General features: G+C 46.2%; 1 protein-coding gene across 5 annotated transcripts in view; it reads right to left on the minus strand.

Moving 5' to 3' along the window:
• Nucleotides 1–31: 31 nt before the first annotated feature.
• Nucleotides 32–27,188, minus strand: part of PSD2 (pleckstrin and Sec7 domain containing 2) — a 120,438-nt gene continuing 93,281 nt past the window's right edge. For 4 of the 5 annotated variants that reach the window (XM_055331379.1, XM_055331380.1, XM_055331377.1 and 1 more), the window contains 10 exons: nucleotides 26,533–26,645; nucleotides 25,729–25,787; nucleotides 14,803–14,892; nucleotides 12,896–12,939; nucleotides 11,635–11,825; nucleotides 11,364–11,434; nucleotides 10,772–10,929; nucleotides 9,714–9,858; nucleotides 8,348–8,491; nucleotides 32–4,991 (listed from right to left, as the gene is read on the minus strand). In XM_055331379.1, coding sequence (XP_055187354.1) covers nucleotides 4,782–4,991; nucleotides 8,348–8,491; nucleotides 9,714–9,858; nucleotides 10,772–10,929; nucleotides 11,364–11,434; nucleotides 11,635–11,825; nucleotides 12,896–12,939; nucleotides 14,803–14,892; nucleotides 25,729–25,787; nucleotides 26,533–26,645 — 1,225 coding nt within the window. In that variant the 3' untranslated portion in view covers nucleotides 32–4,781. Of the gene's footprint in view, nucleotides 4,992–8,347; nucleotides 8,492–9,713; nucleotides 9,859–10,771; nucleotides 10,930–11,363; nucleotides 11,435–11,634; nucleotides 11,826–12,895; nucleotides 12,940–14,802; nucleotides 14,893–15,368; nucleotides 15,485–25,728; nucleotides 25,788–26,532; nucleotides 26,646–27,188 lie in introns of those variants that run through there. The other variant, XM_055331381.1, reaches the window with a different exon arrangement.

A 27,188-nucleotide genomic window follows, 5' to 3' on the forward strand; every position in this document is an offset into this window, starting at 1 on the left:
GGGGCTGGGGGGGTGAGGGAGATGTAGGATCTCAAGCTGGCAAGGATGAGAGGAAGCTGGCAAAGAAGAGGCCTGCTGGGTGCTGGTGGGGGCGGGGAGGGGATTGGCCCTGAGGAAGGAAGTGGGGCCAGGAGTAGCCTTGCCCCCAGGCAGGATCTTGAGTCCCAGACCCATGAAGCTCCTAGGCTTGGAGCTGGAGTTGGGGTCAAGTGACATTCAGGGGGAGACTTGAGTCCCAGCGACAGCAACCAGGACAGGGGAGGGAGCCTCCCCGCTCCTTACAGCTAATAAGGGAGGGGGCACTGAGAAAGGTCTTCCCAACAGTCCCGGCGCCAGGGAGGGGGCAGCTCTGCCAGGGCCCCAAAGTTGCGGCTCCTCCTCACCTATGGCCTCCAGGATGCCCTTCCGTCCTCTGCAGCACCTTCGTTTACAGGTTGTCTTTTCTATTTTATGCCTGCATGTCCTTTGCATTTCAGATTCTTTAGATTGGATGCATGGTCACACTGGGACCGAGAAGAGCCACTCCACAGTGTATTTGATTCCCCTTTTAGCAATAAAATAACACCAACTCTTCCAGACCCCAAGCCACCTATGACTTCCACTCCCTCTCCACCCCCGTCCTCCCCACCCCCACCCCCACAAAACTGGGTCCACTGCTAATTTGTCAAAAAAGGTAATTGTTTAAAAAAAAACAAAAACAAAAACCAACCAAATGGGAACCCTGCCCTGAAATGTCCAAACACCTGACTGTTGACACTTGAACATTTTTATATTATAAATAAAATCAGAAATAACTCATGTTTGATTGTGTGTGCCTAGCCCCCAGATGAGGAGAGAAGACAGAATGAGGACCTGGGGTGGAGATGGATGGATGCTGGTGTGGAGACTGGAGAGGGCCAAGGTAGTGCCTAGGAGGAAGAGACCTCTAATCTCCCTGGCTCCAGCTCCCAGGACAGGCTGCAACCCTCCTCCTTCTTCCAAGAATATTCACAAGGTATCCCCCCTGGCTGCTGGGGAACCTGGCCAAGGGGCTGATGCATATTCCTCTGCTTTGAGCTCAGCCTCAGAAACCTGGCCCGTTTCCTGCCCTGGAGCTACTGGGGCTGCAATGAGGCAACAATTTCCGGCCTACGTGGGTGAGGAGGGAAGGGTTGTGGGGTTGGCACTGGGGCAGCTGAGGCAAGATGACCCTTGGGGCCTCAGGCATGTCACAGGCAAGGCCTGGACATGCAAGATGGCATAATGGGTACCTTTGGCTGCCAGGAAGACCACAGCTGCTGCAGCTTGTAAGCCCACAGGGTGTTGTGCTATTCCCAAATTCATAGCCCCTCAGAGCCAGGGCCTGTCTAAACCTGCAGTCCCTGATGAGGGCAAGAAGACAGATGGAGGTCCAGGGTTAAGAAGCCTTTTCTCTCATTGATTCATTTATTAAACCAGTGCCCAGTGCCAGGAATCCTTATGTTCCAGCCAGACACAAGGGAGTCTTCTATCCAAAGGGCTCAGGTGGCTGACAAGTGCGCGCGCATGCGAAAATGTACCCAGAATTACTTCTGGCACATGATGCCTACTAATCGCTAATTTGATGATAATGATGATGGTGGTGGTGGTGGTATCCTGTGCCTTGCATTCTTGAATCACACAGAGTGGCAAAAACTGGATGAAAGGGAGGTGGTGGGGAAAAGTAAAGAAAGAACTAAAGTCATTGTGTTCACTGTGGGGGTGCTGGGGGAAAAAGCACTTGTTACAAAGAAACAGAGGAAATAATCAACTAAATGGTATATAGACCTGCAAATCACTGACCTCTCCCAGGCCCCATCTGGTGATCTCATCCAAATCCCTTTGCTGGCTCTGAGTTTGCTGTTGGCTTTAAAATTTTCTGACAGCCACTAATTCTTCTATGTGACTTCTGACCTCTATGTGAATCCCAATAATTGTGAACGACCTCTTGGTGAATCCATAGGCCTTTCCACAACCCCTCAGTGTCAAATTTGACCCTTCTGAGTTGCTATTACCTTCTAAATTTTTAGTCAGAAACCACCTGTGACTCCAGTGAACCCCAGTAATTGTGACTGACTTCCTGGTGAACCCCCTGGCATTTTCCTGACCCCAGGTACTTGTATCAAATAATTTGGTAGCTTGGTTATCTGCTGTGGACTCTAAAACACCTATGAGAGTCAAGAGTTGAAGGCCAGAGCCTAATCGAATTCACCACCCATTCATTTCACGGTTGTGAATGGGACCTGGAGGCAGGTGTGTCTGGAGAGGCTCTTCTTCCATTCTGCTTCGGGGCATCTTTAGTATAGACCCATCAGGAAGAGGTATAGCCCTGTTTAGTGACTTCCCTACTACCACCTTGTCCGCCAGGAGCACTTAGGACATTCAGGCCGCTTCCTGAGTCACTGTCTTCTTCCTCACTCCTCCAGTTCTATCTTCTCTCTTCCAGGTCAGTTTTGGCTTTGTCCCCAGTGCTCCCAAGGTCCCAAATGGTAAAGTGACGGCCTGTCCTCCCCACTAGACTGTGAGCCCCATGTGGACAGGGAGCTGCTCAGTCCTTTCCTCACCACACTATCCTCAACACCCAGCACAGTGTGCAGCACTGGTGACTTTCAGTGAATGAGAAAATGAAGGTTCAACACTGTGGTCAAGGGTCAGCCCCCAGAAGTCCCTGAGCCCGAAGCCACTTCCCAGGACCACCAGGTGGCGCAAACCACTTGCTGCTTCGCACCTGTAGTCCTCCAGCCCCGGGAATTGGACAGTCCTGGAAAATGGGCATATTAGGGGCAGAAATTGGGGGGGAATATGATGGCCCATTAGAATGTAGGAAAGAAATATTAGAACTCTTAGATTTATTTTCATCTCATCTTTTTAAATTTCTATTTTTGTGTATGTTTTATAATGTACATATTTTAGTACAGTAGTACATGTATATAATTTACAATAAATAATTATACAATTAAGAAAGTGACCAACAGATTTTTTACTGATGGGAGACATCACTAGTGCTCAGGGAAGCATATCTGTCTGCAGCAGACAGAAGGTTGCTCCTCTGCTTTCACTCATCCACCCTCATTAAGGTGGGAAGCTGACCCTCAAAATCAAAGACCTTAGAGCCAGAATGGAGAAAGTACAGAGAGCTCTTTTGTGTTACATTGCTCTTTCGATTTCATTTAAGTGAACATTTACTTCCCCTCAGCAAAATTAAGGGGCCAGATGGTTTGGTTATAAAATACACTTCAGTGGATCCAAATTAAATAATCTGGATTTAAATCACTACATATTTCCACAGACTCATACGTCATCCCTTGTATCAAATGTGAGCGTGCTTGTAAATGTTAGGTACTTAATAAGACAAGTCAACCTTGCAACTAACTAAATATGTTATCACTGAGGTCAAATTGCTGCCCCAACTAACCTATTTTTAAATATATAAGGATCTGCTCATCATAGCTCATTAAAGGAACCATCACCCCCACCACTTGTCAGTCTGAGGAATTCAGGGCTTACAGGATACTAGTCAGTGGTCATCACATGGCAAATTTTTCTCTCCTTCCCAGGCCTGTCCTTAGCTAGCATTCCTGGGTCACCAGAAGAGTGAAAGAAATGTCAACTTAAAAAACAATCAGCAACTTCTTACTCCACCATTTCCCAAGAGCAGAAATTAATGGCTTCCATAACCCTCCTCCACCAAACATCTTTGGGCTTGTTGACAAGTGGCTGTTTGCAAGGCAGAGTATCTTCTATTCCTGTAGCAGTAGCAGTAGATCTGTACAAGAAGCCACCTCTGGAGCTCAGAGACCTGGCAGCATCAACATAAAGACCAAAATATAAACAGGGCCATGGTCCCACCCTACTCATACCCCAGAATGCCTGTGGAACAAGATGGGGTGGCGTATGCACACACGGTCTATTCATTCCAAAGCATCAACTGGAAGAGCAGTGGAAGTCCCAGGTCAGCCGGGAGAAGGGAAATGGGAGGAGAAGAGGTCAGCACTATCTCCACCTTCCCTCCCAGAGTGTCTGGGCTACCAAGAGGCCAGATGGCAGCCCTCCTTGCTAACAGGTGGAGTTCTCGTATAGGCTTTTCCTTCTTTCATTTTGACATCAATTCCAAAATCATCTCTAAAGGAGCTCCATATATATATTCTTTTATATATATACATTTTTGTCCATATAAAAGAAAGCAGTAATGGCCTCTATAAATGGAAGGTGAGGCGAATGTACACACGAGTAGACAGCTTGATGTTGAGGGAGCAGGCCCAGGTCCTGGATTATTGCAAAGGGAGGCAGGAGAACAAGGCGTGGTTGCAGAAGCTACTGGGTGGAGGGAGGAGAGGATGGTACTGGTGGTCTGCCGACCTGCTGCTGGTCAAGTCTGAGGAGGGAAGAGAACAGGTAGGGATCCAGACCTGCCCTTGGAATGGAAACAGGGAGATGACAGGAACTTGTGAGAAGGGGAGGGTCTGCAAGGTCAGCTGCCCTTCCTCCTTCTCCAGTGACATTGTGTCTAGAGCATGCACACGACTGGCCTACAAAATGAGGCTCCGTGGTGGAGAGGAACATGAGGGCTGAGGAGAAAGTATGAGGCCCAGATAAACCCCAGGATGCAAGAAGACCAACGCCATGAATAGCATCTCCGTCTCCTTGGCCCATGGGGCTCTCTGCACCCCTCTGGCTGCCTGTCAATTGCCTGGAGCTGGTACAAGTGGCCCCTGGCTGGAATTGTGCTCACTGACCCCTCTGGCAACACTTGCCTGCCTCTGGGGCCTGCCTATCAATGCCAGCTAAGTATCAGGCCCAGTGGTATCCTTTGTAGCTTTGCTGCCAGTCACAGTTCCATGGCCCTGACTGAGGGCTGGGCTTGAGTGTGTCTTGCGGAGGGAAGGATCATCCCCTTCCAAGGTGGCCAGCCGGGCCTCAATCCGCTCCAGGTCATCTGAGCCCACTTTGATTTTCACCGCCAGGAGGTGGATATAGGTCTCATAACGGCTTTTCTGGAAAAAAAGACAGAGAAAGGCCAAACACAAAGTCAAAGGACAAACAACAAATGCAAAAAAAAAAAAAAAAAAGTATTTGGATCTTAGGTGACAAAAGACCAATTTCCTTAATATTCAGAGAGCTCTCACTAATCAATAAAAAGGAGATAAACAATCCAATAAAAAAAAACTAGGCAAGAGACACATACACAGAAATCTTACTCATAATTTTAAAAATTCAAATTAGGGCAGCCCGGGTGGCTCAGCAGTTTAGCGCCGTCTTCAGCCCAGGATGTGATCCTGGAGACCCGGGATTGAGTCCCACCTCCGGCTCCTTGCATGGAGCCTGCTTCTCCCTCTGCCTGTGTCTCTGCCCCTCTCTCTCTCTCTGTCTCTCATGAATAAATAAAATATTTTTAAAAAAATTCAAATTAATTGGCAATGATTTCTTGAGTATAACACCAAAAGTAAGGACAACCAAAATAAAAATTGACAAATAGGAATGCAAAATTTAAAACTCATGTGTCTCAGGGACGCCTGAAATATTTGCACATCCATATTCATAACAGCACTATTTGCAAAAGCCAAAAGGTGAAAGCAACCCAAATGTCCAGCAGCAGATGAAAAGATAGAGATGTGGTATCCATGTACAGCGGAATAGTATTCAGCCTTAAAAAGGAAGGAAATTCTAACACATGTCACAACATGGATAAACTTGAGCAAAAGCCAGTCACAAAAACACAAAATCTGTTATTAATTCACTAATAGGCAGTAACTAGAGTAGTCAAAATCACAGAAACAGAAACAAGAACAGTGGTTGCCCCCGGGGGATGGAGAGGAGAGGTGGCGCAACAAGGGGAGGTGGGCAGGACTTGCTGTTTTATGGGTGTAGAGTTTCAGTTGGGAAGATGAAACGGTTCTGGAGATTGGTTAAACAACAATGTGAGTAGACTTAATACTATTTAACTATCCACTTAGAAATGGTTAAGATGATAAATTTTATGCCATGCATATTGACCACAATTAAAAATTTTTAATTCAAATTAAAATAGCAATGAGACACCCCTTGTTAAATCTTAGATTGATGACAATTAAAACATCCAGTAGTGTCCAGTGTTGGTAAGAGCATGAATAGAGAAGTACATTCATAAGCTATTTAAAGTGTTATAAATGGGGGGAGGTGCAGTGCCTGAGTGGCCCACTCAGTTGAGTGTCTAACTCTTGGTTTCGGTTCAGGTCATTATCTCAGGGTCGTGAGATTGAGCCCTGCATCATCGGGCTCTGTGCTCAGCATAGGGTCTGCTTAAGACTCTCTCTCCCTCTGCCCATCTCTTCCCCTCTCCCTCTCTCTCTCAAGTAAATAAATTTAAAAATAAATAAATAAAGTATTAGAAATTGGGGCACTTGGGTGGCTCAGTTGGTGAACCATACAACTCTTGATTTTAGCTCAAGGTTGTGAGATTGAGTCTCATGTCAGGCTCCATGTTGGGTGTGGAGCCTGCTTAAGATTCTCTCTCTCCCAGGGAGGTAGGTAGGGGGAATGGGGTAACTAAGAGACAGGCATTAGGAGGGCACCTGACATGATGAGCCCTGAGTGTTATATGCAACTGATGAATTACTGAATTCTACATCTGAAACTAATGATGTACTATATGTTGGCTAATTGATTTTAAATTTTTAAAAAATCTCTCCTTCTGCCCCTCTCCACTCTCTCACTCTTAAAAAAAAAAAAAGTGTTACAAATTGGTAAACACTTAGGAGGGAAATTTGGTCACTATGTCTGAGGTCCTGACTCTGAGCTTCCAGCCCTCACCACAGTCAGGAGAGGCTGAGGTCCCAGAAGAAGCAAAGAGTAAAGGTGCAGAGACACTGTTCTCATGCAGCTCTGTCATATGAACAGAAAGACCCTTCACCGCTGGGCTTCACCTCCCCCAGTTAAGCCAGGGGCAAGTGAGAAAGACCAGAGTGCTGGAGTTACAATCACCTGGGATAGGATCCTGGCTCCTGCACTTTTTTTTTTTAAAGATTTTATTTATTTATTCTTTTTTTTTTAAAGATTTTATTTATTTATTCATGAGACACAGAGAGAGAGAGAGAGAGAGGCAGAGACACAGGCAGAGGGAGAAGCAGGCTCCATGCAGGGAGCCCGACGTGGGACTCGATCCTGGGTCTCCAGGATCAGGCCATAGGCTGAAGGCTGCGCTAAACCGCTGAGCCACCTGGGCTGCCCTTATTTATTTATTCTTGAGACACACACCAGAGAGAGGCAGAGACACAGGCAGAGGGAGAAGCAGGCTCCATTCAGGGAACCCAATGTTGGACTCGATCCTGGGACCCCAAGATCATGTCCTGAAGGCAGGCGCCCAACCGCTGAGCCACCCAGGCATCCCATGGCTCCTGCACTTCTTAACTGTCACCTCAGGCAAGTGATCTGCCCTCTCCAAGCCTCAATTTTCCCATCTGTAAAATGGGGATACTAAGAGAACCCATTTCACAGAGTTGACATGAGGATTAAAGCAATCAGTACAAGGGAGTGAAGGCACTCATGCCTGGCAGTTGGTTAGAGATCAGTCCACTGTAGCTTTTGCCATCCTTTTTTTATGTTGCAGAGAGTGTGGGTCTGAGAAGACTTTAAGAGTGGTACAGCTTTATGTTTTTCAAAAGGTCAGGATCTCTCCTGGGAATGCTCCTCTCTTCCTCACACAGTAGAAAATCAATGTAGAAATCCAGAGACTGAGATCAGTGACTTCCTGCCTTTCTTGCCCCAAAGGCTCAGACTCAGCCTCTGTATTGTCTGCCCCCATCAGCAAGTCAATACAAAGGCCAGTCCAAAAGGGACAAGTGGTTCCTGCCTCCCTTCCCCAAGCTGCCCCCCCTTCACCAGGTGAAGGCCCATTTACAGAGCATTGTGAGGCAGAATCAGGGCAGGGGGGACAGAGAGACAAGATGGAGAGAAGGGAGAAGCTTGTTGCCGATAAACATCTGTGGAAGAGGAAAAGGAGACAAAAGCGGGGTAGGTCAGGCAGGTGGGCTTGCACTGTCTATGGTTGAGCTGTGACAGCTTCCCGAGAGGCTGGGTCATGGGGGAAGCGCAGGTGAGGAGCGGCTGGGAGAAGAATGGTGCCCACCTCGTGCTCCTTGAGAGACACAAGTAAGGGCACATCTGTTTGATTAACAACTGGCAGCTGAACTGATCAGACTGGCCCACAGAAGGCCATGCATGGCTCATGATTGCCTCAGGGGAGCCCCCAAAGTGGAGACCCCCCAAACCAGGAGCCTCTGGCTGCGGAATGATGCTGGTGACAGAGAGAAGAGCTGGCTTCCTCCTTCTGCCCCAGTGCCATCCTTAGCAATCGGCCCTAAGGAGAACGCACCTCGAAAGTGAGATAGTGTTCCTTCAGCCGGTTTTCCTCAGCCTCCTTGGACTTGACTCCCCTCTCAATGGGGTGGCACTTGTGCTCAGCCAGCTCTGAAGTCACCTGCCTTAACTTATTCTCATGGGAACGCAGCTGCTCCTCCTGCAAAGACAAGTCCTAGACTTGAGGTCCCACTCTCAGGATGTCATGGGTGGGTCTAAACCTATTGCGCTGGATCTGCTTCAGCAAAGGGAAACTGAGGCCTGCCCAGGGTCATCAAGTATGTGGAGCCCAGAGGGAGTGCCCTGCCTCCTCTTTCCTGCCTTGCTTTGATTGGCATCAACCCTCTGAGATAAATCCACAGCAGGCTTGGGAGATGACAGCCTCACACTAGAATGAGCACATAGATCATTCCCTGACATAGACACACAGTCACTCCAGACACCCCCACCCCTGCCAGTTCATATGGACGCTCACATACACACACAAACCCAATGGACCAAGAGACAGCCTGGCCTCAGCTATCCCTGGCGCCGTACACTGCACACATTCTCTCAGATTCGTGCCCAGACACATATATTAAGGTCACAGACCCAGAATCACCCAGAGACACTGTTACTCACAGACAAGTGTGCACACACATCCCACCCACCAAAGTACAGCCAGACCACTTCGTGCTGGGTGGGCAATGAGCTGCATGTGTGTGCATATGTATGATGCATGTGTACAGTATGGGTGTGGGTGCACAGCACATGTGTATGCTCACATGCACATGTGTGTGCCTGTATGGTATATGTGTGCACAGGGTGTGGGGTGTGTGCTCCTAAGCTGCAGCCTAGAAGTGCAGTGAGAGACCCAGGACAAAGGCCCAGTGGGAAAGGGGCCCTGACAAAGACAGGAAGTATGGAGCTCCTCCTGCCCTCCTCCCAAGCAGTGGTCTACCATTTATCCTCTCTTCCCTAAAAAATTCAAGTATTCATGAGTAGTTTTTTTAGGATTACAAATAAAACACTTAAGGGTAGGTAAGGACAGCAAAAGAGCACTGGATGCAGGGCCAGCCACATCTTGCCTGTCCCTAGCTCCCTGTGACACATGCATTCTCTCACATTCATGCTCAGACACACACAGTGGCTACAGATCCACAATGACATCCACAGGATACATCGCCATTGGCAAAGAATCAGGCCTCTGTGCGGCACGTGGCTTCAGTCTTCCCATCTGTAAATGAGGGTGAGTGCAATGGGGATGGAGAAGATCTGCCTCTTCATCTTGTCTCTTAGCTCAAGACCAGGTACTATACAGGAGCTGGAGGAAGAGGCTGTTAGATGGGGACCTGGCTGGAGGCAGCCTGAGGAAGTAGCACTGGGGTCCTAGGAGCTCGTACCTGGCAGAGGCGAGTGGTGCAGGAGGGTAGCAGGGGCCGACAGAACTTCTTCATGGAGCTGACAGCAGCGGGGAAGGATGGGGCTGAGAAGATGGCAGCCACCAGGTTGATCCTAAGGATCCAGGACAGCATTTCTTCTTTGCTCCTGGGGACAGGAGGGGAGGAGAGAGGGCACCAGCTCCTCACAATAGGTCTCCCTGTCCCCCACCCGGCACACAGGACCCACCACCAGCCTGGCACAGGGAGAAAGCCGCTCCCTTCACAAAGAGTGAAGGAGGATGGCAGGATGGGGGCGGGGTGGGCCTGGTCCAGTCTGCATAGGGAGCTCCCTGCTGTCCCAGCTTCTAGGCAAGACCTGGATTTTCATATGAAAATAAAGCTGTCCAGATCCAGAGCTAATGGCCCTGGAGTAATGGGCTCTAGAGCCAGTGGGCCCAGGGTAAGCCCTGGATTAAGCAGTATCCCCACTCAGGCCTCCTGTCCCTGCCCCACTACCTTGCCCAGCATGCTCACTCCCACCCTGAGAGGTCGCCTACCAGCCTCCTGCCTTCTAAATTCACCTGACACATGAAACTCCAATTCAAGTTACAGGACAGGGTGCAGGGGAGTGGACTAAAGGCCTTCCAGTGAATCTAAAGGACGAGTCTTTCTCATCCCTTTCCCCACCCCGATTTACAGTGAAGGAGGATTCATTAAGACTCCATCTGCCCCAGATTTAGGGACCTCAGCCTGCAACAGAATCGCCTGGAAGGCTGATTAGAACATAACTGCTGGCCCAGGCCCAGAGTTCCTGATTCGGTAGGTCTAAGGTGGGGCCAGAGAAATTGCATTTCTAATACGTTTCCAGGAGATGCTGACAGGACCACACTGGAGGACCTCTACTTCAGGGGACCCAGGCTGTCGGTCTGTGCCAAGTAGACACATTCACTCTTGTGGATGATGTGCAGGCAAGCTTAGGGCACCTCACCTAAGGCAAATGAGGATTGGGGTGCAGTACAGGCTCCATGCCACTGGCCCTGAGCCCAGGGTGGAGTGAGGGGGCTCCCACTCCTACTTACGGTGCCTGGAAGAGGAAGACCCTCCAGTCAGCCGTCTTCAGCTTGAGCACATTGGACTTCTTGCTGTAGTCAGAAGCCCTGGTAGCCAGAGCATGGTGCACACGAATGGCATTCTTCAAGTCACCCTCAGACAGAGCTTTGTCAGGCCTGTACTCATCCTGGATATGTGAAGTGGGGACAGGCAAGCCTCTGTCATAACCAGGCTCTGGTATACTAACCTACACTTCCTCAACCCTCACCATCCCCTCTTATACTCTCCCCCTCCTGTCCCCACACTCCCTCCATTCTTCAGCTCTTGCCATTCTGGTGCCATGCCCATCCTAACAAAGCACTCCAACCACTCCTCTCCCCACCCTGGTTTGTCCCAAGGCCCAAAAAGAGCTTCCAGTGTGTATCCTCTGAGCCCACGGGCATTTCAAAGATCCCTCTCTGAAAACCCAAAGCTCTGTGAGCCCCAATCAAACTTTAATGAGGGAAGGATCCAGCATCTGCCTAAGCCCCAGGTCCTGCCAGGGACCCTCTGAGCACCTCAAGATGGGCCTGTTGGAGGTCGCACTGGCACTTCTGGAGTAAGGATTCTGGGGCCTCTCACCTTCTGCAGGTACAGGATGGTCCCTTTGAGCACCGCGTAGAATTTCTTCCAGCCACGCCTCCCACGGGGTGCTAGGGATGGGCATATGGGTAGTGTGGCCACAACCACACACCCCAATATCCCCTCTACTGCATCCCCCTATACATCTATCTGGATATGCAACCCCAGAGGAGTAGTCACGGGATCCAGACCCTACCCCCTGCCAGACTAGCATCCCTCTCCCCCCAGACTAGCATCCCTCCCCGTGCCCTTTTCCCAGTCTGACACCCACTCCTCTTGCCATCCATGTCAGCGTGAGTCTTCCGAGTCAGCACACCATGCTTGTAGGTGGTAGCACTGAGAGCCTGCGGGACATCCAGGAAGGGGTTCCCACCATCCAGGATCCGTGTCACTTTCTTGGTGCCTGTCCCAAACTTGTCATCCACCAGCTCAGACAGTGATTTTCTCAGCTCATCCTCATCACTAGGAAAATACTAGGCCTGAGCACCATCTCCATGGAAGCCTTAGCCCCACATGGACATGTTCTCTCCCCATGAACCCTTCTCTGGGAAACAGGCAGAGGTGAAGAGCAGAGATAGGGAAGTTCCAATTCCAGATCACAGACCCAGATCTTTGACCCTTGCCTCTGTCTTCAATTCTGACCCCAGTCTTCAGAGCTGTGATTTTTAGCCTCCAAGCTCTAATCCTCACCACTGATCACAAAGTTGGAGACTTTACTAGTCTTATTCCTGGTCTTTCTTCTTCTCTCTCCAACCCTGAAAGCTCAGACTCAGGAAGCAGTGACCCATGGGCAGACTGAAGTGGCTGCCCAAGCTCCACAGGCACACTGGGCCAGTAGGTGAGCCCCCTAAAGTCTAGGCTCCCCTTTATTTAGAGCCCTGGTAGAAGAGTGCCTGCTCTTCCCAGTGTTTCTGGAGTTCCTAACAATCCTTACCTGTGACCTCTACAAGGACCCAAAGGCCAAGGCTGCCCTGGGGAGCACAAAAGACAGGGGTATCCACTTTCCCCAGGAGCCTCTCAGTCTCCCCACCAAGGTGACCACATCTCTTTCCAGATGGCTGGGCACCTCCAGGACTCACTGCCTTTGCAGAGGAAGAATTTAAGGGGCAGTCACCCTTGGCACTGCCAAGAGCAGACGCTACCTAAACGTGGTAGTATTCTTGGTATTTTAGGGGGACTAATGCCTCTGCCTGCCTACCTCCCAAAAGGGAAAGAGCCATCATCACTGGGAAGAGCGGCAATATCCTCAGTAACAGAAAATAAGTTGTGGACATCATGAAACCAAAGTCACAGTTTAATCAATTCCATACCAGTTTAACATTGTACACTTTTTATCAATACAGAAAATGTACCCAAAGGGGAACTCATCATGTGGTGCTGGCCAGCTAGACAAGGGTCACCAGAGCTGTGGTTTACGAGAAATCAGCACCATGGAGAGTGACAGCAGGGCCTTCCCAGTACTATCAGCCACTCCCCTTTTTCCTTTACGGTGATTCATTTTCCCCATACCTGAGCCCATGGGCACTACTCACATGGCCCATTCCAGCTTTTCATTCTTGATGGAGTTGTAAAGAGTCTAGGACAGGGGAAAAGAAAAAGAGAGGAGTTCAGATGAAGAATCAAAGAAATCGGGCAGCCAGGGTGGCTCAGCGGTTTAATGCCGCTTTCGTCCCAGGGCGTGATCCTGGAAACCCAGGATCAAGTCCTGCGTTGGGCTCTCTGCGTGGAGCCTGCCTCTCCCTCTGCCTGCCTCTCTGCCTCTCTGTGTGTCTCTCATGAATAAATAAATAAAATCTTACCAAAAAAAAGGAATCAAAGAAATCTCCATCTACCTCTAGTAATGTGTATGCAGTGAGGAAGCACCTTTTCAGCCAGTGGGGCAAAATGAGTGTTTGATTCACAGTTGTTTGTTGGATGGGTGAATGAATAAGAGATGGGTAAGTATATGATTTTTTAGATGAATGGATGGATAGATTTGAGGATGAGTTGGGTAGATAGGTTAGTGGGTAGGTGGCTGCGTAGGGAAATGAGTGGTGAGCGTTCAAGGGTGTAGAAGGTATATGTGTGGATGATGGGTGAATGGGTGGGTGTTGGGGAAGGGGAATGAGTTTCTGGGTAGGTGAATGGATAAAGGGATGGGTGCCATGGGAGCTCAATTAAATGGGTGGATGGGTAGATGGGGAGAAGTAGGTAGGTAGGTGTTGGGACTGGGATTATTTGATCTCACAAATACATTCTTAACAAGCCCTTGTTGATGGTGAAGAAGATAATTATGGTAAGAAGAGTAAGACAATGTTCTATTTTTTTTTTTTTACCTCCAGACTCACTATCCCACTGCCTACCTGGTATCACCATATCCTTCAAACCTACTATCTAAAATTAAACTCACTTTTGAGTAGCTCAATCTTAAGGTTAAGCATTCTACTCTTGATTTCAGCTCAGATCATGATCTCAGGGTCTTGAGATTAAGCCCCACATTCGGCTCCACACTCAGCACAGATTCTCCCTCTCCCTCTGCTCTTCCCTCTCTGTCTCTCTGTCTCTCTCAAATAAATCTTTAAAAATAATAAAACTGAACTCATCACTTACCCCCCCCAAAAAACCTGCTCCTCTTCCTCCAAGGCAGAGAACTGACAAGGCTTGAAAGGCCTGAGTTCCCCCCTGGGCTTCAGCCTCAGGAGAAAACTAGAATCCCTTAATTCCTGATAATGTTGGAGAAATGGGTGGGTTTTTCCCTGTGGTGATGAGTGACAGTTGTGGTGAAGGTGAAGGTACTGATAAGGTAATGGTGATGGCAGTGGCAGCTATGACAACTGTTGGTAGTTTTAAGGATCACTGTGACAGCAATGAAGATAATGGAGTGTTAAAAACAAATCTCATAAAGCCTACCCTTCTACATAACTCAGGGAATACATAGCAGTCAGTGTTTATTTTTTTTTATTTTTATTTTTTTAGCAGTCAGTGTTTAACTGGATGGTCACTAACTCTGTCCCAAAGTCTGGTGGCTCTGACCCCAGTATTAAAAATATAGACTGTTGGAGGGGTGTGGATGGCTCAGTGACTAGAGTCTGGGACTCTTGATCTTGGAATCATGAGTTCGAGCCCCATGTTGGGTATGGAAATTATTTTTTCAAAGATTTATTTATTCGTTTATTTGAGAGGGCGGGAGAGGCAAAGGGAGAGAGAGAGAGAGGGTCTCAAAGAGACTCTCCTCTGAGTGCAGAGCCTAAAGTGGGGCTCAATCTCACAACCCTGAGATCATGACCTGAGCCAAAAATCAAGAGTCGGACACCTCACCAATTGAGCCACCCAGGCACCCCTGGAATAGAGATTTTTTTTTCTAAATCTAGACTGTCAGGATTTAGTGAAGCAGAGACCTCTCTCCTCTGTACCCACTCCAGGTACAGCTGGGGATGTGGGAACCCTTAATAGGTTTTACCTTCAGCAGGTCTTTGGCAAAGTCCTGGCCATCATTCAGCTGGTCCAAGTTGGCAATGAACTGCTGGCAGGACATCTTCTTGCCAATGTTCTGTAATGGAGAAATGGTTCTGCCTGAGAGTAGGGATGGAGGCTGGTATAGTCCCCACACCCCGCCCTGCCCAGCCAGAAGGGACAAGGCAGCATCAAGGGCAGTAACAAGAAATACTGCCTAGTTCCCATTGTGTCCAAGAGTTTACAAGACTCTTTTTCACTTTCAAGATTCGATCTGATCCTCAAGCATCATGAGAAGCTGGAGTTTTCCTCAATCCCAAATGGAGTCAGGTTGGATTAAATAACATAAAAACTGACATTTGCCAGGTCTCTAGTATGCTCTAGGTATTGTACTTAACATGCATTATTTTATTTCCTTCTCAAAACAAAGAGAAGGTGAGGTAGGTATTACTATTATCCCCATTTGACAGATAAGGAAACTGAGGAATAGGAAGGTGAAGTGACGTGCCCATGATCACACAGGAAGGAAGTGGAAGGGCTGAGTGTATCTGACACCAAAGCCCATGCTCTCACCCGCTACTCCATGGTTAACTCTCCCAAGGTCACACAGCACCAGGACTTGAACCCAGGCCTCTTGGCTGCTGAGCAGAAGCTCTGTGTATTCCGTCACAACTGTCTCACCCTCTCACCTGTACAGAGGGGCGGCAAGACCTCCAAGAGGTAGGTGAAGTGAGGGAGAGGTTGGTCTCAAGAGAATCAAAAATCAATTTCCACCAATACACATGGGTACCCCATGCTGAGCTGGGCTGGAATCAAGGGAACCCAAGCAGATGATCTCACTCCAGGAGGCACAAAGAGCTGGGAATGATTGTACCCCAAATTCTGCCTTTTTTAAACCACAGAAGAGCAGAGGGGCTCCAGCCCTCCAAACCCAACACCTGATGTGCACACTTTCAGATTCTTCTTGCAACATCCATGTCTGATGACACACTGGGTGGCACTTCACCTTTATGAAGACAAAGACCCTTGAATACCAGATACCTATTGGTGTAGGATTTTGTGGATTTAGGTCAGCTATAAGACAGTGTTTACCAAGACTTACCTATGGATGGGAATAGGTATTGTCCCACAAAGATTTCATAATCAAATAAATTTATATGTTTCAGAGTCTTTAATATGCTTTTGTGTGTTGACAGTCTCCAAATGAAGGATCCCATGTACAGCTTCCCAAATTCATTGATCTTGTCACCATTTTAACAAGGATAATCTATTAATGTTATATGGGACATTCACATACTACAGAAAATAATCCAGGAAACAAGGATATAGGGCTTTATAAGTAGCTGACAAGGGAGAATTTTCTACACCTTTGCAAAAGGTTAAGAAGACAGGATCTTACATGTGCCTTGATATAGTATGTTTCATATGTTTATGTGTATTTATGTTTCTACATATGCAGCCACTTATGTATTCATTCATTATAGCAGGATATAAGGCATTAATGTCTGGGTTCCACACACTGCACATTCCCCAGCCACCAATCAGGAGTCCAAAATCAAAAGATAACCAGGCAATAATTTCACTCCTAGAAATGACAGGCTATCTTGTTGCAAATGAATCTTCCTAACAAACAATTGCTGGTCAAAATATAAAAATATCTGTGTGGGTGGCTGGCTGGGTGGCTCAAGATGGTTAAGTGTCTGCCTTCAGTTCAGATCATGATCCCAGAATCCCAGGATTGAGCCCTACATTGGTCTTCCTGCTCAGCAGGGAGTCTGCTTCTCCCTCTGCCCCTCATTCCACTCATGCTGTCTTCCTCTCTAATAAATAAATAAATTTTTTAAAATTGAAAAATAAAACATTGTGTGAAGGCACTGGAAAAATTTAAGAGCAGTGAGGACTTCCAGGGTAAAGATTCTGTAAAAAGCATGGAGGCATGAGCCCAAGAAGGAACAGCTTTCCTACTTAGAGCATTTGCCAGTTCACAAGCAGCAGCCCAAAGGGAGAGCAACTGAGCAGTCAGTAGGACTGGAGAACAAAAATTAGGCTCAGGGCCCATCAAGGACAACAGGTCCTGGGGAGACACCTCAGTCACACTTCAATACAAGTATTAAAATTAAGAAAGAAAATACTAAATGGACTTCTTCTGGCAGAAGGAAAATTATCCCAGATGGAAGTATGAAGAGGCAGAAAGGAATAAAGAGTACAAAAAGGATGGCTAAATCTAAATGAATATTGATTGTATAAAACAATGATAAAGTTTTCTGGGGAAGGGCACCTGCATAGCTCAATTGGTTGAGTGTCTAACTCTTGATCTCAGCTCAGGTCTTCATCTCATGGTTGTGAGTTCAAGGTCTCAAAGTTGTGCTGTGTTCCACATTGAGTGTGGAGGGGGAGGAGGAAGGAGGGAGGGAGAGAGGGAGAGAGGGAGGGAAGGGAGGGAAAGGAGGGGAGGGAGGGAGGGAGGGAGGGAGGGAGGGAGGGAGGGAGGGAAGGAAGGAAGGAAGGAAGGAAGGAAGGAAGGAAGGAAGGAAGGAAGGAAGGAAGGAAGGAAGGAAGGAAGAAAAGTAGGTTATTTAATTAGTTTTCTGGGCAATAAAGTATAGAGAAAGTCTAATAGTTTAAAAGATGATAACAGGGGCAGCCCCGGTGGTTCAGCAGTTTAGCGCCGCCTGCAGCCCAGGGCGTGATCCTGGAGACCCTGGATCGAGTCCCACATCAGGCTCTCTGCATGGAGCCTGCTTCTCCCTCTGCCTGTGTCTCTGCCTCTCTCTCTGCATCTCTATGAATAAATAAATAAAATCTTTAAAAAAAAAGATGATAACAGTAATACATAAGCTAAGAGGGCAATAAATGGAGAAATGGAATTAAAGTGTTTTAAAATACCCCAGGAACTGGAAAAGTACATTAATAAGTTAGGTTGCATACTGCAAATAACAAAAAGAATTCTGACAAAATGAACTAACAGGTTAATGGGATAAAAGGAAATTCTAAAAAAAAAAAAAATACTTGAATAATCCAAAAATAGGCAAGAAAGGAGAAAAAAAGGAACATAGAGCTGATAAGCCAGAGAAAACAAATTGTATCCTGGTATGTTTAAATTTAATTATATTAGTAATCCATTAAATGGTCAAATTAAGAGGCAAAGATTATCAGACTTGATTTTTTTAAGTATATCATAGAAGACAAACCTCTTAAATAAAAGGGGACAGAAATCTTACAAAGGATGGAAAGAGATATACATGCAAACACTAACAAAAGAACTCCAGTATAACCCACTAATATCTGGCAAAATAGACTTGAAGACAAGTCTTACTAAAGAGAAGAAGAGAAATTTCATAGTAATAGAAGGGCCAATCTACCAGATGATATAAACATCCTAAATGTGTATACACCTAATAACACAGTGACAAAAATTGTCAGAACCAAAAGGAGAAAGACACATTCACAATCTTGGTTGAAAATCTGAACACTGGGGCAGCCCAGGTGGCTCAGCGATTTAGCGCCACCTTCAGCCCAGGGCCTGATCCTGGAGACCTGGGATTGAGTCCCACGTAGGGCTCCCTGCATGGAGCCTGCTTCTCCCCTCTGCCTGTGTCTCTGCCTCTCATGAATAAATAAATAAAATCTTTAAAAAAAAAAAAAAGAAGGAAATTTTAACACTGCTCTCAGTAACAAATATACTAAACAATTCGTTAACAACAATCAGATAAAATAGACAAATTCCTAGAAACACACAGACTATTAAAAATGCTCAAACAGAAAGATGATCCACTGGAAGAAAGACAGTCTCTTCAATAAATGGTGCTGGGAAAATTGGACATCCACATGCAGAAGAATGAAACTGGACCACTCTCTTGCACCATACACAAAGATAAACTCAAAATAGATGAAAGATCTAAATGTGAGACAAGATTCCATCAAAATCCCAGAGGAGAACTCAGGCAACACCCTTTTTGAACTTGGCCACAGTAACCGGAGAAGGACAAACAGTGTATGTTCTCATTCATTTGGGGAATATGAATAATAGTGAAAGGGAATATAAGGGAAGGGAGAAGAAATGTGTGAGAAATATCAGAAAGGGAGACAGAACATAAAGACTTCTAACTCTGGGAAATGAACTAGGGGTGGTGGAGGGGGAGGAGGGCGGGGGTGGGGGAGAATGGGTGACGGGCACTGAGGGGTACACTTGACGGGATGAGCACTGGGTGTTATTCTGTATGTTGGTAAATTGAACACCAATAAAAATTAATTTATAAAAAAAATAATAATAAAATAAAAATGCTCAAACAGAAATAGGAAATCTGAATAGATGTATAAGAAGTAAAAAGATTGAACCAAGAATCAAAAACCTTACAAAAGAAATGCCCAAAGCAAGATGACTTCAGTAGTAAACTTTACCAAACATTTAAAGAAAAAATTAACACCAACATTCCTCAAACTCTTCCAAAAAACTGACGAAGAGGGAAAACTTCCTAACTCATTCTATAAGGCCAGCATTACCTTAATAACAAAACCAGAAAAAGACGTCATAAGAAAACCACATAATAATATCCTTTGGGAATATAAATGCAAAAAAACCTCAACGAAATGCCAGCAAACAGAATCCAGCAGCATTTTGAAGGATTATATACCATGTCCAAATGGAATGTATCCCAGTAATGCAAGGGTGGTTGAACATACAGAATTCTCACAATGTAATACACCACATTAATAGAATGAAGGGAGGAAAAAAACACATATTCATCCCAATTGATGCAGAAAAATCATTTCACAAAATTCAACACTTCCTTTCATGATAAAAAAAAAGAAAAACACTGAACAAACTAGAAATAAAAGAGAACTTCCTCAGTATGATAAAAGGCATTTATGAAAAACTCACAGTAACATCACACTCAATGGTGAAAGACTGAAAGCTTTCCCCTGGAGATTAGGAAAAGATAAGCATGCCACTTTCCCCATTTCTATTCAAAATTGTTCTGGAAGTTCTAGACAGAGCAATTAGGCAAGCAAAAGCAGTAAAAGCCATCCAAATAAGAAAGGAAGAAGTAAACCTCTCTAGTCACAAATGACATGACCTTGTATATAGAAAATCCTAAAAGATACACCAAAAAATAAACACATTCAGCAAAGTTGCAGAATACAAGGTAAGCAGGGATCCCTGTGTGGATCAGCGGTTTAGCGCCTGCCTTTGGCCCAGGGCGTGATCCTGGAGACCCAGGATCGAATCCCACATCGGGTTCCCGGCATGGAGCCCGCTTCTCCCTCTGCCTGTGTCTCTGCCATCCTCTCTTTCTGTGTCTCTCATGAATAAATAAATAAAATATTTTTAAAAAAGAATACAAGCACATAAAAATCGATGTTAGTAAAGAATGATCATAAACTGAAATTAAGGAAACAATTTCAAATAGTGAAAGGGAATAGAGGGGAAGGGAGAAGAAATGGGTAGGAAATATCAGAAAGGAAGACAGAACATGGAAGACTCCTAACTCTGGGAAATGAACTAGGGGTGGTGGAAGGGGAGGAGGGCAGGGGGTGGGGGTGACTGGGTGGCGGGCACTGAGGGGGGCACTTGACGGGATGAGCAGTGGGTGTTATTCTGTATGTTGGCAAATTGAACACCAATAAAAAATAAATTTATTATTAAAAAACAATTTCATTTACCAAATTTCATTTACAATAACATCAAAAAGAATAAAAAACTTGGAAATAAATCTAACCAAGGAGAGAAAAGGTTTGTATGCTGAAAACTACAGAAGATTGCTAAAAGAAATTAAAGACCTAAATAAATAGAAAGATATCTGGTGTTCATGGATTGGAAAACTTAATTTAGCTACAATGGTAATACTCCCAAACTGATCTATAGATTTAATGCAATCCCTATCAAAATCTCAATTGCCTTTTTTGTAGATGTGTAAAACCTTATACTCAAATTCATATATAATTGTAAGGGTTCCCGATACCCAAAACAACCTTGGAAAAGAACAAAGTTAGGAGATCCCTGGTTGGCGCAGTGGTTTAGCGCCTGCCTTTGGCCCAGGGCGTGATCCTGGAGACCCGGGATCGAATCCCACGTCGAGCTCCCTGCATGGAGCCTGCTTCTCCCTCTGCCTGTGTCTCTGCCTCTCTCTCTCTGTGTGTGTGACTATCATGAATAAATAAATAAAATCTTTAAAAAAAAAAAAAAAAAGAACAAAGTTAGAAGACTCACACTTCCTGATATCAAAACTTACTAAAGGCTTACATAACCAAGACAGAGAGGCACCAGGATAAGAATAAACATATAGATCAGTGGCACTAAATTAAGAATCCCTAAATCCATACATCTATGGACAATTGACTGGCTTTTACTGAATAAATTTGACAAATAACATTGCATCTGCTTAAGTAGTGTATATTACTATATTTACATATTGTAATATTATGAACAATTAATATGTCCAAGACCATCTAATGAGGAAAGAATAGTCTTTTTAACAAATGGTGTTTGGACAACTGTATATTCACAGCAAAGGAATGAAACTGGACCCTTACGTCACTCCATATATAAAAATTAACTCAAAACAAGCCAAAGATCTAAATATAATAGCCAACACCATAAAACTCTTAGAAAACAAAATAAAAATAAATCTTCATAACCTTGGATTTAGCAATGGTTTCTTAGACGACACCAAAAGCACAAGCAAAAAGGGAGAAAAAAAGATAAATTGGACTTCATCAAAATTAACAACTTCTGTGTATCAAACGATATATCAAGAAAGTAAAAAGATATCCCACAGAATGGGTAAGATTTCTACTAACCATGTATCTGATAAGGGTATAGTATCCAAAGTATATAAGCTCAACAACAAAACACAAACAATTCAGTTATAAATGAGCCAAGGACAGGCACCTGGCTGGCTCAGTTTGGAGCATGTGATTTTGGATCCCAGGGTTGTGAGTTCAAACCCATGATAGGTATGGAGATTACTTAAAAACAAAATCTTTAAGGGGTGCCTGGGTGGTTCAGCTGGTTAAGTATGGGACTCTTGATTTGGGCTCAGGTCATGTGTGATTAAGCCCCATGCTCAGTATTGAGTCTCCTTAAGATTCTCTCTCTCCCCCTACCTCCACCCCCCAGTGCCCCCCCACCCCACCACGCTGGTGCCAGCTCACATGTGTGTGCTCTGTAAAAAGAAAAAAAAAAGATAATTTTTTTAATATTTGAAAAATAAAAAAATAGAGGTGCCTGGGTGGCTTAGTACGTTAAGCATTTGCCTTGGGCTCAGGTCATAATCCCAGGGTCCTAGGATTGAGCCCCATGTCAGGTTCCTTGCTCAGTGGGGAGTCTGTTTCTTCTTTTCCCTCTGCCCCTCCCCCTGCTCATGCTCTCTCTTTCTCTCAAATAAATGAATAAAATATTAATAAAAAATAAAAATGAGCAAAGGAGTTAAGATTTTATTATTTATTTATTTGAGAAAGACACAGAACATGGCAGGGGGCAGCGGGGAGGGGCAGAGGGAGAGAATCTCAAGCAGATTCCTGAGCACAAAGCTGTACAGGGCTCTATCTCACAACCCTGAGATCATGACCTGAGTAGAAACCAACAGTCAGAGGCTTAACCAACCAAACCATGCAGGTGCCTCAAAGGATTTAAATAGACATTTCTCCAAAGATATACAAATGATCAAAAAGCACATGAAAAGACATTCAACATCACTAATCATTTGGGAAATGCAAATCAAAACCACAATGAGATATAACTCCACACTCATTAAGATGGCTACTATTAAAACACAGAAAACAAGTGCTGGCAAGGATGTGGAGAAATGAAAAATGTGTGCACTGCTGGTGGGAACATAAAAAGGGTTGGTGACTATGGAAGACAGTATGGCTGTTTTTCAGAAAGTGAAAAATTATATTACCATAGGATCCATCAAAGCACTCCTGGGCATATACCCAAACGGAATTTAAAGCAGAGCCTCAAAGAAATATCTGCATATCCATAAGTCCATAGCAGTATTATTCACAAAAACCAAAAGGTAGAAACAATGCAAATGTCCATAAGCAGATGAAAGGATAAAGAAAATGTGATACATATAGGCAATGGAATACTATCCAGCCTTAAAAAGGAAAGAAATTCTGTCACATACTACAACATGGATGAACCATGAGGACGTTATGCTAAGTGGTATAAATCAGTCACAAATATATAAATTCTCTATTCTTGTCTAAGGAATCTAGAATAGTCAAATTCACAGAAGCATCAAGAGGAATGGTAGTTGCCCGAGACAAGGGGGAGGGGGAGGGTATTGAGGAGTAGCTGTTTACTTTGTAAAGAGTTTCAGTTTGGGAAGATGAAAAAGTTCTGGAGCTTACTTGCACAGTAATGTGATACACTTAACACTATGGAACTAAACTATATAAGATGGTAACTTTTATGCTATATGTATTTTACCACAACTTAAAAGTTTGTTTACAACAACTGTTAAATAACTTTTTTAAATCAAAAAAATGGGCCAAGTACTCAAATAGACATTTCTCCCAAGATGATGTACAGATGGCCAACAAAAAACATGAGAAGATGCTCCAACATCACTAGTCATCAGGGAAATGTAGATCGAAACCACACAAGATACTGCCTCATACCTACTAGGACATTGATCATTAAAAAATAAAAGAAGTATTAATGAGGTTGTGGAAAAAGTGAAACCCTCACACACTGGCAGTGGGAAAACATTTTCACCCTTCCTCAAAAAGTTAAGCTCAGAATCCGCATGTGATGGGACTAATACATTCCTAGGAATTGAAAAACAGGTGTTCAAACAAAAAAGTTTGCATAAATATTCACAGCAGCACGATTCACAATACCCAGGAGGTTAAACAACCCAAATATCCATCAACAGGTAACTGGATAAACAAAATGTGGTATATCCATGTAATGGAATGTTATCTGGTCCTAAAAAGGAATGAAGTAGGGGCAGCCTGCGTGGCTCAGCGGTTTAGCGCTGCCTTCAGCCCAGGGCATGATCCTAGAGACCGGAGATCGAGTCCCACATCAGGCTCCCTGCATGGAGCCTGCTTCTCCCTCTGCCTCTCTCTCTCTCTCTCTCTCTCTCTCTCTCATAAATAAATAAATAAAATCTTCAAAAAAAAAAAAAGAATGAAGTACTGACATATGCTAGAACATGGACAAACCTTGAAGACATATGCAAAGTCAAAGTAGCCACTAAAGGCCACAAATTATATGGCTGAATTCACATTCAATACACAGAAGAGGCAAACCCCCCAAAAAAACAGAAAGCAAATTCATGGTTGCCAGAGGCTGGAGGAGGATGAGGCAGAGAATGGGGCAGGACTGCTAATGGGCACAGTGTTCCTTCTGGAGTGATGAAAAGGTTTTGGAAATACAGAGAGGCAATGATTGCACACCATGTGAATATCCTTAATTCCACTAAATTGCACAGTTTAAAATGGTTTAAATGGTATGTGATGTGTATTTTACCACAATAAAAAAATTAATAAGGATGTACAAGACTTGCATGACACAAAGAAAAGACTTGACCTTATCTACACATACAGAACATGACAAGCAACAACTACAGAATGGACTTTCTTTTCAAGCCCACATGAGACATCTACTAAAATTGTCCATCTGAAGAACATGTGCCCACCCCCTCTGCCAGCCCCTTTACAGCCTCCCTCTCTGACCAGGGCTGTTTGTGGGGCCCTAGCAGGCCCCACATTCCTGAGATGCCCACATCCACCTGGCACTCCTCTCAAAAGAGCAGCAGAGTGCAAGGGGAAAAGCACAGAGCCGGGCAAAGCTGCTCCCTTTGAGGGCCCTTGGAGAGCTTGCAGGAACTGCAGCCAGGCCCCGGGAGAAGCACCATCTCCTTAAGCCACAGGAAGTGTATGATGCTGAACTTGAGAGTTTAGTGAGGAGGCCCTGACACTTAGTGTTGTATTAATTCTCTCAGTTCTCCCCAGGACACTTGTCAGAAAATCACTATTCCCACCTCAAAGACACAGAACCTGATACCCAGAGAGTCCCAACGTCTTGCCCAGCATCACAGAACTTCCACATGGGGGCAAAGATAGGATCTGAAGTTGGGTCTGTCCTAGCTCTTTCTTCACTCTATATGCCCTGGGCTTTCCCAGTTAACTCCAGAACCAGACTTGCTGGTCTGTTGTCCCCATGAGTTGATGAAAGATCCCCAACCCAGCAGAGGGGCTCTGGCCACCTCTAAGTCAGCAATGACAGGGCTGTGATGCGTAGGGAGGATGAGGTGATGGGAACACAGAGGGGGAACATGGAGATGGGGGTATCTAGGCTCACAGGGCATGCACACCACCAGCTACACTTACCACCTGAGGGAGGGCAAGGGAGCCCGAAGAGGGGGGATCCCCGGAGCAGATGAAGGAAAGAAGAAGGGGTTACTGAGTCACAAGCAATACTGAGAAAGCCCAGGGCTGAGACAGCATAGCCTCATAGCCTGGGGCTCACACTTGTCACTTCACTGTTTGCGTGGTGGTGGGTAGGGGTGACAAGAATGCCTCTTGGGGGCGACCTACCATTCATTGGGTAGGGGCTGCCCGGGGCAAGACATTATAGCAGTCCACATTGAGACTTGCAGGACAGGAGGAGGAAGAACAGGAGATCTTTTAGCAATCAATGCCTGGAGTCAACACAGCTTGTGGGGGGAGGGGCACATCTTATTTAGCAAACCTTAATTGCCCTGTGCCTCAGCTGTTCTCACTGTACTGCTGCGGGTCTTAGGTAGATAAACTAAGATAGGTCCAAGTCTAGAAGCCAAGTTGCCCAACTCCCAAGTCTACTTAAGGAGCCATGGCCAGCAAGCAAGTGTCAGGAGAGGGGAGAAAGGGCAAGCCCCAGGACCAAATGCGGGGGATCAGTGAAAGCACATGCCCCTGTCCAGCCTCCCCAACTCACATGTCCGTGCAGGTCCGTGTTGAGCAGCATCAGAGCACAGGTGAGTGTGTGGATCCCATCTAAATCAGAGATGGTGGCACCCTCAGTGTGAGGACCCAGTCCTCCTCTAAACCCCACCACCCAACTGTCTCCTAACAGAGCCAACCCAGAGGTCTTGGAGATAGGAAGGGCCAGCCACCAGCCAAATGCACCTGGGGGCCCAGGACCTGTGAGAGGCTCGCTGCCCCACCCTCAGCACCAGAGTCATTGCCTGTCCCTGGTCAGAACCAACCCCTCCTTCAGAGGGGACCTGAGCACCCTGGCCGTGCTATAGACCATACTCCTGCCTCCTGTGACCAAACTCATCTTGACACTCAGACCCGGGAGTGGCTCTGGGTCCTGGACTATGTCCCTACCATGGCCCATGTTTTCTCCAATAACTGGCCTCATCCCCCATGTCCTGGGACTTGGGTCCAGCCACAGCTAAAGTCCTGCCACTAAATGGGCTAAGAGGCCTCCACCCAGATCTCCACACCAGGACTCTCACCTCACCAAAAATCAGCATTAGCAATGGGGACTGGGGGGAATAAAAGCGCAAAAGACTGAATCTAGGACAGAGGATTTCCAAGCACAGAGAATGACCACAGGCAAGACATTTGGAAGGACTCTGGTCCAGCAAGCAGACCCCATTTCATGTGCCCTAATTCCTGTACTCCATGTTTACTGAGCGGGATAGAAGTGGTCATTGGTGGCGGGGGGGGGGGTGCAGCTAGGAGGAAGCTGGGGCCCCTATGGAGCAGCAGGCAGGGCAGGCAGAGGGCGTACCTTCCGAGGTGCTGTCCTCTGGGTTGCATTGACAGTACCGGCGAGAGAAGTGGGTAAGGACCCGCTCACGCTCCTGTGTCTCCCCCATCAGTGGGAAGGCCTTCAGGAAGGTTCTGGAGGACAATTCAAGGATGGTGAAGACCTCCTAGAGTCCCTAAGTCAGTAAGGATCCTCACCCAGGTCAGGAATCCTGCCGCCCCTCACCCCGGCCCCAGGTACCACATAAACCCACTGGAGTGGCCCAGGGCTCCAGTGCCCCAGCATCTGGGCTGAGGAGGACACCCTGGCTGCCAGGACAGCTTCTAGAGGGTGGAGGCTAGGGGGCTTTAGAATTTCAGCCCTCAATGCCCTCCAAAAAGTAGGCAGGGGACAGAGTGTGAAGAGTAAAGACAGATGAACACCTCGGTGAGGCCATCAGCTCTTGTTCAGGATAAATGCCCACTTCTCTCTCCCTCCTCTCTGGCCACACCTGCCCTTCAGGCTGTCCTCCTCAGTCACTGCTGCTCCTCACTGAATGTGCCACCAGCCGAGCCCCAGGCCCCCACTTTGGCCTCCTTAACTCTTCCCCCATCCCAAGTCTGAACTGTCAAAGTTTCAATGGCTTGTTCTTCACTCCTTATCTCAAACCCTCCTCTCCTCTGCCCTCATCATATACC

This window comes from Nyctereutes procyonoides, unplaced genomic scaffold (genome assembly GCF_905146905.1).
Source record: "Nyctereutes procyonoides isolate TBG_1078 unplaced genomic scaffold, NYPRO_anot_genome, whole genome shotgun sequence".
Classification (NCBI taxonomy): Eukaryota; Metazoa; Chordata; class Mammalia; order Carnivora; family Canidae; genus Nyctereutes; species Nyctereutes procyonoides.